Genomic DNA, 13,841 nt, shown 5'->3' on the forward strand with positions numbered 1-13,841 from the left:
TCTGCTCGTCTGGCAAACACGCGGCGGTTGGCAAACTTTTGCTGACTGGTGGAATCATTCCTCCAGCCAGTATGTGACTCGGCTTTGTTTGGCACATTCCCGACCCCTCACCATCCTCTCGTGGTCATGCCACCATTCAGGCAGGTCTCCTAGAGCCCGTCCACACAGCAGTTGCTCCGCTGTATGTTACAGCGAGCCTCCAGCATTTTGCTTCAGCATTTTTCGCTCAGGTTGCTGCAAGCTCTGCGACTAAATCCTGCTCCGCCTCTCCTATGCGTGCGTACATCTGATGGCATCCCCTTCGTATGCTTCTCTCTCCGCCTCCATAATTTGCTCACCCTTTATACAGATTGTTTTGCGTTCCAAGCAACGTTGCGTTTTCCCTCAGATGTACTCTGTGCAACATTACCTGAAGCCAATAAAAGGGAAACCATGTTATTGGTATTCAAAGGTAATTCCATATATGCAAAACATTGTGCAGGGAAAGCCTCCTGGGAATGGGAGTCTGTCACTCCCATTGAGGTCCCGCTTGCCCATACCCCTAGAGAGGGCCTTGCTGAGTCGGCTCACCTCGTTACTCGCAGGGTGTGCCTGCACTCTGGGGAGTAGGGAAGAACACCCTATATTTGTCACAATATACACAAAAAACAGTGAAAATCTTCCTTTTCCAAGTTATGCATTTCATTAGAGGAAAGGAGACGGCTGAGCAAGACAAAATATTTTGTCATTGACTAACCGTGAGTGGAACTGGTACTATAGATGAGCTTATCACAATGTCCCAATCCAAGAATAATGTATCAGTATCCCAACAGGCTTCGGACAATTGGGCAATTTAGTAAGGTCTTGCTGATCTAAAGGAAAGGAAAAAGACACCACAATTAGTGTGGAGCAAACTCTCTTGAAGTGTCAACCTCAGGGAACGAAAGTACAGCTTTGACACCTGTTCTTGGGTCTCAGAACTGTCTTTTAACCTCACAACATATAGTGGTGTGATTCATCTGATATTATCGCCTTTCCCTGAGGTAGCCTCTCCCTATGTGGCATGGGAATGGCAGCCGCTACCCGATCCTAACACTGGGGGCCGCTATATGAAGCAAGACCACCTTCCGAGAAGCGACCTTCGGGGAAAGACATATGCCCCCCACACGCCTGTTTCCCTTTAGGGCCGTTTGCTCGATTCCTCAGGCCTTAATGGCCTATTGGACCACTCATCCGCATCCATGTACCAAGTTCAGCATTAATATTCTCAGATATGATAACCAGTGTGATGCATTAATTACTGAGATGAGGAAGAAGCAGGGAGCAGTAATGATTACCCCTGAAAGCATCCCATACCAGCTTCCTCAACAACATATAAAGAATTATTCATCAACTACTGAGACAAGGAAGAGACAAAGAACAGTAAAGATCACTTAGACCGGTAAGCCTATGCTGCGGTCTAGTCTTTGGAAACTTGTTAACCAGACTGGGAAGTTTAAAACCCACACAGCCAGCAGCAATCAGAGCTGCAGACGCTGAGCCGCACGGCTACCTGCACAAGCACTGACTGGAATGTTGGGGAAGAAGACGCTGCGGGAAACGCTGCCAAAGTTAATTTACCCAGCAGGATGAGGTACCAGAGTGCAGAGGACACGCAGCCCGAGAGGGTAAGACAGCAGAAACCGAAGACCAGCACCGCAGAGGCGCAGTGGATAACAGGTTGCACGCCACACTGAAGAAAACAGAAGCCAACAGGCACGAAAGGTACTTAGAGCACCCAGTAAACCAAAGGAAGCAGAGAGGGTTACCGGGTTACCTGAAAGTGTGAAAGAAGCTAATAAATCAAAAAGCTATACCACAAGTGAGCAAAATTAACTATTTGAGATAATGATCCATAAGCTATTTCACGAATGGGTCGTTAAACCTGCATCTTAAAGGGACAGAGAGAGAAAACCAAGCAAAGGTGAATAAACTTGAGAGAGGGGCAAAAGCCCAATATATGAAAGAGAACCATTCAAAGAGTAATACGTCAACAATGGGCTGGTATTGTCTCATGGGTAAAACAACACTTATCAAGCATTTGCTTAAAATAAGAGACCGTTTCTTCCAATGCCATACAAGACCGGGTGAAGTTGAAATTCACTGAAAGACAGACAAATTTTTTTTTTTTTTTTTTTTTTTGTAATTTCTAGTTTTTTACAAACTTTTATTACATTTGTCAACTTTCCTCATGGATTTCATCATTTCACTTCTTCTTCCTTATTAATTTCATAGAGTGAAGGCTTTTAATTTAACATTTTTTCCAAAAAGTTTATAGCTGCGCAAGTCAGGTGAATTGAAGACCCACTTAGAATTCGCGTCCACAAGTCGTCCATGTTGTCAGTTAGTGGGGCGAACTTCAGCAGGTATAGGCTTCTTACGTCTTTAAGAAGCTCACATTCAGTTAGTATGTGTTTTGTCGTTTCCAAGTTGTTAGCGCAGAACCTACATTTAGGGTCTTTTACATTTTCAATGTGGCGGACAAAACAGGCTTGCCTGGTCTTGTAGATGTTTGTTCTTAATCGTAAGAAAGCGTCTCTATGATATCTAGACGGAAATTTACTCAAGTACTTCGGTAATTGGTCCATTTTATTCAGGATTTGGTTCATATCCAGGGTGGTCTTTAGACCTTGATATTTTTCTAAGTTGATGATCCAGAGCCATTCTCTCACTTTTTTCTTAGCAGTCAGAGGGCGTTCCAGGAGCATCTCCATAGTGATGTTTGCGGCCTGCATATTTTCTTTTACTTTCTCAAACCACATGTCTTGTAAAGTTCTTATATTACAGTTTTTAGAGGGTTTGAACAGATCAAATGCTGGTTGTGGGTTCGTCATTGACATCTTTCGCAACAGTGTCATTGATTTCCAAATGACGGCTCCGTACAGTGGCTCCAAGCCTAATTCATAACGGATTACTGTTGTTGATAGATATTTGGGCAGTCTTAGTACGCGTCGCCAGAACAATCCTTCTAGTTTGGACCAGATCTTTTGGTCGAGGTTCCAGCCTGACTCTGTTCCGTACGTAATTGCGGGTATTACCTTTTGTAGGTAAAAAGATCTTACCGGGATCAAGGAAAATTTTCCATATTGTGAATTGATTTTGGCTCCTTGGAGAGCTAGAGTTTTGGTTTTTTTTTCCATTTCTGTGACCCAACTCCATTCTCTTATTGAAGTGCTAAAGGGTATGCCCAAGTAGCGAGTCTCGTTTACTTCCTCGATCTTGACGTTGTTTATTTTCCAATTGAAGTTCTTGTTTCTCAGGCCCTCAACAGGGCCAAATTTCAGTATCTTGGATTTTTCCACATTGATCCTTAGATCATTATCGACCATATAAATATTCAACGTAGTCAATAGCCTCTGTAGGCCTATTTGTGTCTTGTCAATCAAGACCAGATCGTCTGCGTAAATCAAGCAACTTACAGGATTTCCGTTGACTCTAGGGGGGAAGCTAGGCGTTTTGGCTAGTGTTTCTGATACATCTGCAATGTAGAGTTTGAATAGTATCGCTGCCAACGGACAGCCCTGCTTCACGCCTTTATTTGTAATAATTGATTGAGAAAGATCGCCTTTTTCGTTTAGTCGGATTCTTATCGTAGTTGACTTATGCAAGGCCTTTATGGGATTTAGTATGTTATCAGGGCAATTCCATCTTTCCAACTTCCCCCAGAGCCTTGCTCGATCTATTCCATCGAAAGCTTGTTGCATGTCGATAAACGCCAGGAACAATTTTTCCTTCTTTCGCAAGGCTTCTAGTTTCAGGAGGTTCAGTATGGAAAGGTTATTTTCTGTGCCAACTCCCTTAGTGAAGCCAGTTTGTCTTACGTCGTTTAGCCCAGACTGGGAGGCCCAAGCTGAAATCTTTTCCTGTAAGAAGGAGGCAAATACCTTTCCAATTGTGTCCAATAAAGCAATTGGTCGATAATTGCTAGGATTGTCCCTGCTGCCTTTCTTGTGAATTGGGACAATTATTGCCTCAGACCAAGATGATGGAATTTTCTTGGCTTTAGCTATAGTCGTAAACAGATCAGCTATAAATTTGGCCCATTCACGAGGGTGATGTTTTAACATGATATTCGTGATGCCATCCGGGCCAGCTGCTCTGGAGTTTTTTAGTTTGGCTATAGCGTGAGCTATGTCATCTACCGTCTCTGTTGTGTCCCAGCACGGGTCGGCAGAGTTGTTTTCTTCAGCTAGTGATTGCCGGTTGCAGAAAAACACTTTCTGGAAGTGGGTCACCCAAGCATCTTCTGAGACTCCATTTGCCATTGTTACGGCTTGGTTTTGATGGTCGTGATTTAAAATTTTCCAGATATCTCTGGTGTTATGTGTTCTTATCAGGGAGAGCATTGTCTCACCGCGTTCTTGATCTCGTTGGTTTGCAAAAGCTATTAGCCAGTTTCGATATCTTTGTTTGCGTTGTTTGATTTCTTGTGCTCTGTTGGTGCCGGCTCCTGATCGTAATTTTTTTAAGTCTTTTCTCAATTTCTTTTTTTCGCTGTTCAACCTGTTACTCCACGTGTGTTTGTGATTTAATGCAGGATAAAGCGGTCTCGAGTGGAGCGTGTTCAGATTTAGAAGGATTGCCGGGTAGTTGATGAATTTGGAGCTTCCTTTATTTTCTGACTGAAATGTAGCCGTTAGTTGTTGTATTTGTTTGGTGTTCAGTCTTAGTCTGTTTTTGCCGGAATTTACTTCTAAGTTGGTACAAGTCGTTCCACTCATACGCTTACACTTTGGTTGCCAGGACATTTTCAGGGGATAGTGGTCACTGGTCGTTGTCGGTGTTATCTGCAGATGCGTTATTGTATGCATCAGATTTTCTGAGACCCAAATGTAATCTAATGTTTTCTTTATCCCCATGTTTAGCCACGTAATTTGTGGTGGGCAATCGCCGGGGACGTTTCCATTAACCATGGTGCAGTCTCTGGATTCCATGGCGTCGGACCAACGTGCTCTTCTAGAAGAATCCCTGCTTGCTTCGTGTGCGCAGGAGTTGTTTTTCTGTTGGTTTACATTGAACCAAGAAGTGTTTAGATCGCCACACACAATGATCCAAAGATTTTGAAGACTCCTCACATTTTTGTCAATTATTGTTGTTATTGATTGAGTAAATGTTCCTGTCGAGATTTTTGCTGGATTCCAATAAACATTAAGTAACAGTAGGTGTTGGGAGATGTTGTACTCATTTCCTATTCCTCTATTTTTCCTTACAAGCAGGGTCGATTGGACATAATTGTTTGGGTTAGATGAAATCACCACTTCCCAGCTTGTGCCTGATTTTATCATCGTCAATAGCCCCGCGAAAGGACGACCTTTTGTGCCTATGCTTGCAGGGTTTATTAGGATCTGATATCCATCCTTTACCGGGGGTTGACGCATCCAAGTTTCCTGTAGGCAAATTATAAAATTATCTGATAAATCCACCGGAAAGTTGTTGTATAGATGGCTGAAGCCTCTGGTGTTCCATGAGATCAAGGTGTTAACAGAATCTCGTTCGTCATTGCCTAGTTAATGTTTTTTGCCAAAATGGTAAGTATGCCTATTTTCCGTGACAAAGACAGACAAATACTGAGAGCAAACACTAGTTCAACCTCAAGAAAAAACGTCACAGGAGATGGGATTCACGGAAAATCTAATCAACTTTCCATAAATAAAAGGAATTTAAAAAGCATCTTACTGCATGACTGCTATACTAATGTGTGCCTGATATTTCCAATCAGCAGACAAACAAATCATTAGTATAAGCAAATGGGGGCTGCAAGTCGGGACATTCACTAATGGTGCACTGGCAGAAAGTTAACACTAGCTGTAGACTGAACAAATGATTGGAGGTGGGAAATGCGAAAAAGCTGTCAGCTGTCCACGGTCCATTGTCTTAACAATCAATTGTTTAGTTTATTGCACGGAACCTAGTACAAAAACAATATTAAACAAAGTAGAGCAGATTGCAACCGCTATTTCTGGAATGCAGACCTTTTGTCAACTAAACTGCAGGTGAAATTACCAGTTGAAAATGCAAAAATATGATCTTTATTAGTTTCATTTGAGTAGTTTCAAAGAGGCAAATTGTATCCAAGTACGGCAGAACCTACCCAACATTAAGTCCTTAACATCTATCACAGACCATACTAAGATGAACATGAAGAAAAGGAAAGAATTTTGAAGATAAATTGAAGGATGGGAAAGCATGGGTTAAAGAAACTCTACAACATACCTCCACGTAGTCCCTGAAGAGGTAGCGCCTATATTTGTCTTTAAGCTCCTCACTTGGCAGTAAAGGATACACAAAGTCTTCTGGCGTTCTTAGCGGACATTCCTGGGCCATGCAGGAGATTCCTATGAATAAAATTGTAAAATTACATTAATATTAAAAACAATGTTCATTAATTAGTCCTTCTTTGGCAAATCTCAGAACAGGGATGTGGTAGCATGCATTGGGTAGCTTAAATAATCTGGCATTGGTACTGAGGCAGCAAAGGACCACATGAGAGATTCCAATCAGTGTCTTAGAATTATTTTTCTGTGTAAAAACCAAGGGCACCCAACACATCAGCCCACGTAAAAACAAAGATCAGCTGAAGCAATACATTTCTGAAGACCTTGTGAGAAGTTGTCCAACGTAAACCGGTGGGCCGTGCTTCATTAGTCACACCATCACTACTAACATCCTGGGGCAGGACAGGGGGATCTTCTGATCAAAACCTACCTGTTACGCATGAATCAAACTTTTTAGATTTTAATCAATCCATGTTCAGGCTCTACAGAGGAACTTAATCAACCTGAGCATCCATGTGGAATCATCTCAGATTCAGAAGGAACAGCTGCATTTCATTCTCATCGAACCTCTCAATAGCAACTGAAACCATGTGTCATTCCATCTTCACTGCAAAACTATGACTTGGGCATTTGCGTCTAGCCCAACAGTTCACATATAGTAAACATTCCCCCTTCTCTGCTCTCTTTCCCCGTCCCCTCTAATATCTACCTCGACCCCTCCGCCCCCACTCAAATACACATCTTTGGGCTCTCGTTACCATGATTATTACAATACTCAGATGATCCTGAAAATCTCTACAGCACCCTTCTTCCATCACACCTGACAACCTGCCTCTCTACAATCAAATATTAGATGATCAGTTACTGCCAACTTCTCATCATTGGTAAAACAGATCAAGTTATGTGGAAAAAAACATTTCTTCCCCATTCCACTCCCTTGCCTACTGCTATGTGCCCACATTGATTTAAAAAATCAACAAAGAAATGTTGGCTAAGTGTTGGGGACTAACTTGCCACCCAAAATCAACTCCATGATTGAAAGTTCTGTTTATCATCTTTGAACCCCCTGGAGCATCTTCCCTTTCCCCATTTTTGATTAGTGATTTCTTTAAAAGAATTTAAAAAAAAAAACAAAAAACAGGGGCTATCAGAAAAAAAAGCTTTGAACAACAAGATGTCAAGATTTCAAAGACCTATTGGGTTCATCCTCCTTCCAACCATTTCCCATACTTAGACCAACATTCACCTGAACTTCTCCCCCCTTTTTTCAGCATATTGATCTTTTTTATTACATAGTGTCCTAAATGCTCACAAACCATTTCTTAGGAGTTTATGATCATCTCAGTATCAACTTTCTGGCCAGCATAACACTGATGAATCCCACCAATTTGCAACAGCATAGGTCTTGGCCCGCCCTGCCTCACCTCCCAACACCTATGCATCCTATTTCTGGAGTACCTACACACCCAAGATCCTTCTTACAGGTCTGCTTACTATCCACCACAGAAGCTGTAATCTCCAACAGCAGATGCATCACGCAGCCAGAGGCATGACAATAGTTGCAGCAGGTGTCCAATTCCCTCAGGCCTTTTTAAAAACAGCTTTGCAGATGTTCAGTAGGCCCCCTATGAAAGGTTTTACCCTGACAGAGGTGCACTTCAAGACCAATGGAAGCATTACTGGTGCAACAAGACCACCAGTCATCCCCAGCCACCTCGCTGCCCAACTCAATTTCATGCACCCAACCGCCTTCTTCCCTCAGCAAATTCTGGGTCAGTCTGACACAGAGGTTTATGTTCCAGGGCACACAGTGTTTTCCACACTCTGTGCGATTGCACCATGGCCATATTAGTGTGATTCCGCAGGAATCTCTTCAGTATTCTGTATTCACCTTGTATGCAGCATTCTAGGCTAAGCATCCGCTAAATATGCCTCAGAAGATTGATGTTATCTCAGCCCAAAGAGGAATACAGCTGCCCCAGAAAAGTTAATGACCCATCTCAGTAATTGCTGGGTTGAGCCACAAAGATGCCTCGATGAAGAGGTGGGGAATCCAATAGCATACTCTTGAATCCAGCATTCTCTCAAGAGGACAGTGCGGGCATTGCTATGTCTTCTACAAACGGCCAATGTCAAAAGGCTGTGGTGCATCGGATGGGGGACACGGACTGCATCTTTAGACTGGCTTTATTAAATGATATGGTGAAAACCTGACTATCCCTATCGCTATGGGGTGGCGATTCCCTACCTACTTTACTAAGGTGCTGGTCCGCCGTCTTGAAATGTCCAAAAACTAGGAGCCCACGGTACAAAAACATGATATCATTCCCTACCACTAAGTTGAACCAAAAAAAAAAGAATAAGGTCAAGAGAATGTCTCCCTTCTCCCGACAGGTGCTTCTTATACTGTTCTCTTTAGGGTTTTAGTCTCTTCAATACATAATTTTCAAATAGTCTTTTGTGACTACTCCTATTAGCTCATACAACTCTCTCAACAGGCTCTTGCTGCGCCCTTTCTTTGTTGCAAAGACTTTCCTTGAGTGTGGTCAGTTCCTTAGGTTAATCTTGAAAGTGTTTGTGTATTCAGGCAAACTATAAGTCTCTATGGGTTGCTTATTTCTCTTGTCGGTATATTTCCCCTTGCTCTTCTCTGTTTTCTCTTAGTTATTAGCAGCTATTAGTGAAGGCTTCATGAGCCTACTGCTCCTGGTTGTCTGTCATTATTATGTACCACTCATTCACTAAACACACAGGGTTAATCTTCCCTTCTTTGCAGGATAATACTGTACTTTCTTGTAAGTTGTTTATCCCAAAGGCTCCCCAGACTTTCTCACTTTCTTTGTAATACGTTTCAAACTCTTACAGTTCTCTCCCTCTCAAGATTAGTTATTATTCTCTGTCATTTAGGAAGTTCACGTTTAGCAAGACATCCTTTTCTCTTTCAGCTCCATTGGCTTCCCTTTTAGGGTGGGTTATGCTTCTCTTTCCTTCAGCCAGGCAGTTTAAGTTTGTCAGATTCAAGTTCTCACTTCCCTCGTTTCTACTAGGACAAGATTCTTACGATACCCGCCTCTGTTCCCATTCTCTCCTCGGTTTCCGTTCCTCCCTGGTTCCCTTTGAACTTCTCATTCAGGTGGGAATGTCTTGGGGCTGCGTACAGTTTGGGTCCATCTCTGCATTCTCTCTTTGTTCGTCTCCTTGCCGACGTCTTAGCCCGATGAAGCTCATCTCTCGTCGCCTTCTGTATTCCTCACTGGGGAACCTAGTCAGCTGCAGCAGTCTCCCATTGGCTGTCTCAACGTCGTTCCCCGTGCATCCGGGCCACCACTGTAGTTCACTGCTACTCCAACTAAACTCTGGTTAGAGTCTCGCCTCCTTCGAACCCCATACAGCTTGCTTCTCTGTTGCCGGGTACCAGCAACTTTGGACTTTGCCGGCCCCGCATTTGTTTATAGTGGTAGGACAGTTTTTCTAAAGTCCTACCAAGACTTCATAAAAATGATATCTGTGGCAGTACATACGTTCCACTCTTAGAATAAGACTGTACCACCCAAGAATGTTTGGTAGCATGGACAGAGCAGCCAAGCTTATCTTATGGGGAGGTGGGGCGGGCGTTGTGCTGTAGCTTGGTCCAAACAAATTGTAGCATACATATGGTCCAAAGAGAAAAACTATATATTGTAAAAAAGGGTTTATTTAAATACAAGTAGGCCAAAAATATTCTTGGGGAAGTACTACGTTCGATCATATAAACACAATTATAAAAACCAACTCAATATCTAAGGTCTACCCACCAATGTATAACCTTATTTAGAATACAATCAGCAGTCAAGGTGAGTCACACCTATAATGCATTCAGAATGGCAGTCAGCTATTCTAGGGGAGTAAAACCAGGTTAGATATACATTTTTAGAAAACAATCAGTAATTCAAGGGTAGTAGACCCTACTGGTTAGGTTATACTGTGTTATTCAATCACTGAATCACTTAATAACCCACCCCTGTTTGAAGTATTCACCTTGCAACATATTTTACTTTGTAGAACACAGTTCAGAGCTAGTGAAGTGATTCTTGTACTTTCTCAAGGGGGCTTAAGCTACTCAATACTAAGTATGAACACTCATTAACCATTTTAGAATGCACTATGCAATTCAGGAAAAGCACAACCAAATTACAGTTTAAGAAAGACAATGTATTTCAAGGTCAGTAAAGACCCATATACTTTTCAGAAGTGTACAATACTGTTTCTAAGGTAAGTAAGAACTTTATGAAACTATTTCAGAATAGCACTAAGCCATTCAAGGAAAGCACAAACCGGTGTTACAAGTTTAGAAGAGCAGCAGCAATTCAAGTTAAGTACAGACTCATACTTTTAAGAGGGGCTACAAGCAACACAAAGACAAGTATTAACTTCCACACTGTTTTAGGTCTGTATAAAGCAGATCAGGGAAAGCAAAACCCAGTAGTAAACTTGAACAAGAACAGACAAGGTAGGTAAACCCTATCGATAAGCTTTTACACTCAGTTAAGAATAATAAAACAATACCAACTCGTATTACTTTTTAGAATGGTGGAACACTATTCAAAGCAAGTAAAGCAATTTCTATAAATTTTCTACAGGTGACTGGTTCGATAGTAGTGGCTCGCACCCACAATTGTTACAGGCAAATGACAGTAATGACAGTTACACTGTTTAAATAGTAGTGGCTTGCACTAGCATTGTTACAGTTAACACTCCTTTACAAGTAAGCACCATTACACTTGTTATAGGTTTCTAGACAGAAGCCTTATCTTATAAAGTCCTTCCCCAAACTATAGCATGAGTTTTCTCAGAAGCAGAAATGGCACCCTAAGTGGTCTAGGAGCCTGCTGTAGGTAGGTCAGGATAGGTTTCAGTTGCAGGAAAGTCAAAGTTCCATCTAGAGGCCCAGTGAGTGCATCGTGTTGTGCTGACCATCTGTAGGCCTTACAGGCCTTTGATCCCATTTTTTCTGGCCTGAGCGTTTCCAGCCCTGGCCCCGCACCCTCTTCCGCATCCCCGCTCCTCCCGCCCAACCGGGTGAGTTAGCCCTCCACTGCACTCTAATCTGTGTGTTTATTTGCCTAAACCCATCCTGCATCCCCTGACCCCCCTCTACCCCCTTCCCCCACCCACTGAGTTTCCCTGCCGCAACCATAGCCTCTCCCCACCTCCTGGTACACTCCCTCCTGCCTCCCGAAACGCCCTCCCTGCCCTGATTGGACCGACGACCATTTCACCCAAGCCATTACCGACCACCCCAGGGCAGCCCTCTGCCCGTGCAGCCCCAGCGGCTAAGGACCTCAAGGCAAAGGACGGCTTCAACGAGACGGCTCCAGATCGTATCTGCAGGTATGTTTACGTTTATGTTTATTATATGATAATGCGCACAAAACCCAGGGGTAGCCGGGCGCAGCAGGTACAAGGTTACTTAAACTTAGGTTACATACATACGGATGATAAGAAACATAGCAATACAATACATATATGTCAATACAAACAGTAGAAATGAGAGCTAACAAGTTACATTGTTAAGAGTACATGTATACAGAGAGGTAGAAGGGTATGGGCAGAGTGGTCATAGAACCGGATTTCAGGAATATCACGACCGTTCGGTGCAACAAGGTTAGTTGTCGTTGGACCAGAGCCAGTTTTTCACCTTACTTCTGAAGCTGGACTAGGATAGGTTTGATCTTAATACAGTGGGCAATGCATTCCAAGCCTGGGCAGCTCTAACAGGGAAGCTTACTCCGCCCGCTTTGGATCGTCTAAATCTAGGGGTTTCTAGAAGGAGGTGGTTAGTAGCTCTGGTTTGGTGGCTGAACGATTTTCTGGTCAGTCTGGCCGAGATGTAGGTGGGTGCTGTGTTGTTGAGCCCTTTGTGTGTGAGAGAAAGTGCCTTGAGAAGGACTGTCGCTGATTTTTAGCCAGTGGTGGTCTTTCCTGATGTTGGAAATATGTGCTCTACAGGGTATGTCAAGGGCTGCTCTAAGAGCGTTATTTTGAAGGATTTGCATTTTATTTATGATAGTTTTATTGGCTCCTGCATAGAGGGCGTTACAATAGTCCAGCTTCGACATTACTAATGCGTTAGCTAGCGTGATGCAGTTAGTTTTGGAGAGGTAAGGTCTGCAAGTCCTGATTAATTTACAGGTATACGCTGTAGAGGATGCCAAGGTATTAACTTGTTTTTTGAGAGATAGAGTGGAATCGAGGTAAAAAGCCTAATGTTTTTACCTCGGTTGCCACCTTGATTGTATTGCCATCTATGTTGAAATTGCGATAATTGGCACTGAGTTTTTTTAGGGTGGAGTCGGAACCCAAAATCAGTATCTCAGTTTTGTCGTCATTTAGGCAGAGGCCGTGGGAGGCCATCCATGCCTGATTGAGGAGGTAGATTTTGTTTACTAGAGCTGTGTCTTTGACAAAATTGCCTGATAGAGGTATGAGAATCTGCGTGTCGTCCGCATAATTGGTATAGGTTACCCCTAATCTGTCAAGTTTGTCGAAGAGTGGCTTAGTAAAGATATTCTACATAGTTGGGGAGACACATGAGCCTTGTGGGACGCCACAGGTGATCTGGATTGGGTCCGCTGCAGCTACAGGGGAGAACACTCATCATACGGTTAGCTAGGAAGGATTGTACCCATGCTATAGCTTCACTTGAGAAGTGGGCGGCGGACGCTAAGTGGTTGCATAATACTGCATGATCCACTAGGTCAAAGGCCGCTGATAGGTCAAGGAGGAGGAGCATAGTTGTTCTACCTTTATACTTCAACTCGTCGATTTGAGTCTTGAGGTCGATTAGGGCTGTTTCAGTACCGTGAAGTGGTCTGAAGCCAGATTGCCGTGAGCCTAATAGCTGGTGCGACTCCAGATAGTTTTGGATCTGGAGGTATGTTACTCTATCGATGATTTTAAGGAGAAATGGGACTGTAGTAATGGGCCTGTAGTTGGTGGGGATTGCTGGGTCAAGTGTCTGTTTTTTGAGTAGGGGCAGTACCCAAGATTCTTTGAGGTTAGTGGGTGCAGTACTCGTGTTGAAGGAGGCGTTGATTAGTTTCGAGATGAAGGGTGCTAAATCTCTGGCTGCATCCTTGATGGGCAGGGCAACTGTCCCCTTGGCAGTTCGATGGTTTAAGGGATAGAATAACCTTTTCAGTTTCCAGTATGGAGATATTAGTAAACCTGAAGGGATTACTATTGCTTTGGGTGGATATGCTGGGTGTCACTTTCAGTGGGGTGGTATGAGTTCCACTTGGGCTCAAGGAGGCTTTTTTCTTGGCAATTTTGGATTGAAGGGTTGTGATTTTATTTACTAGGGCATTTTAATAATAATATGTATTAATGTGATATAGTTTAGTACATACGTACAAACTTCACACATATTCCAACATAAACGAAAATACAAATAAATAAATAGATATTCATCATCATAAAATCATATAATCATATAATATTCAAAATGTACAAAATTTGCAGCTATACAGCCTCCTATAGATACATAAATGAAATACATGAACATCTTTG

At 42.9% G+C, this 13,841-nt stretch overlaps 1 protein-coding gene across 3 annotated transcripts in view; it reads right to left on the reverse strand.

Annotated features, from left to right (window-relative positions):
- The window catches only part of ARIH2 (ariadne RBR E3 ubiquitin protein ligase 2), a 676,612-nt gene that overhangs the window by 409,518 nt on the left and 253,253 nt on the right, over nucleotides 1–13,841 (reverse strand). For all 3 annotated transcript variants that reach the window (XM_069643320.1, XM_069643318.1, XM_069643319.1), the window contains exon 6: nucleotides 6,232–6,353. In XM_069643320.1, coding sequence (XP_069499421.1) covers nucleotides 6,232–6,353 — 122 coding nt within the window. The remainder of the gene's footprint in view (nucleotides 1–6,231; nucleotides 6,354–13,841) is intronic.

Source organism: Ambystoma mexicanum, chromosome 2p (genome assembly GCF_040938575.1).
Source record: "Ambystoma mexicanum isolate Mex_15411 chromosome 2p, UKY_AmexF1_1, whole genome shotgun sequence".
In the NCBI taxonomy this organism is placed as follows: Eukaryota; Metazoa; Chordata; class Amphibia; order Caudata; family Ambystomatidae; genus Ambystoma; species Ambystoma mexicanum.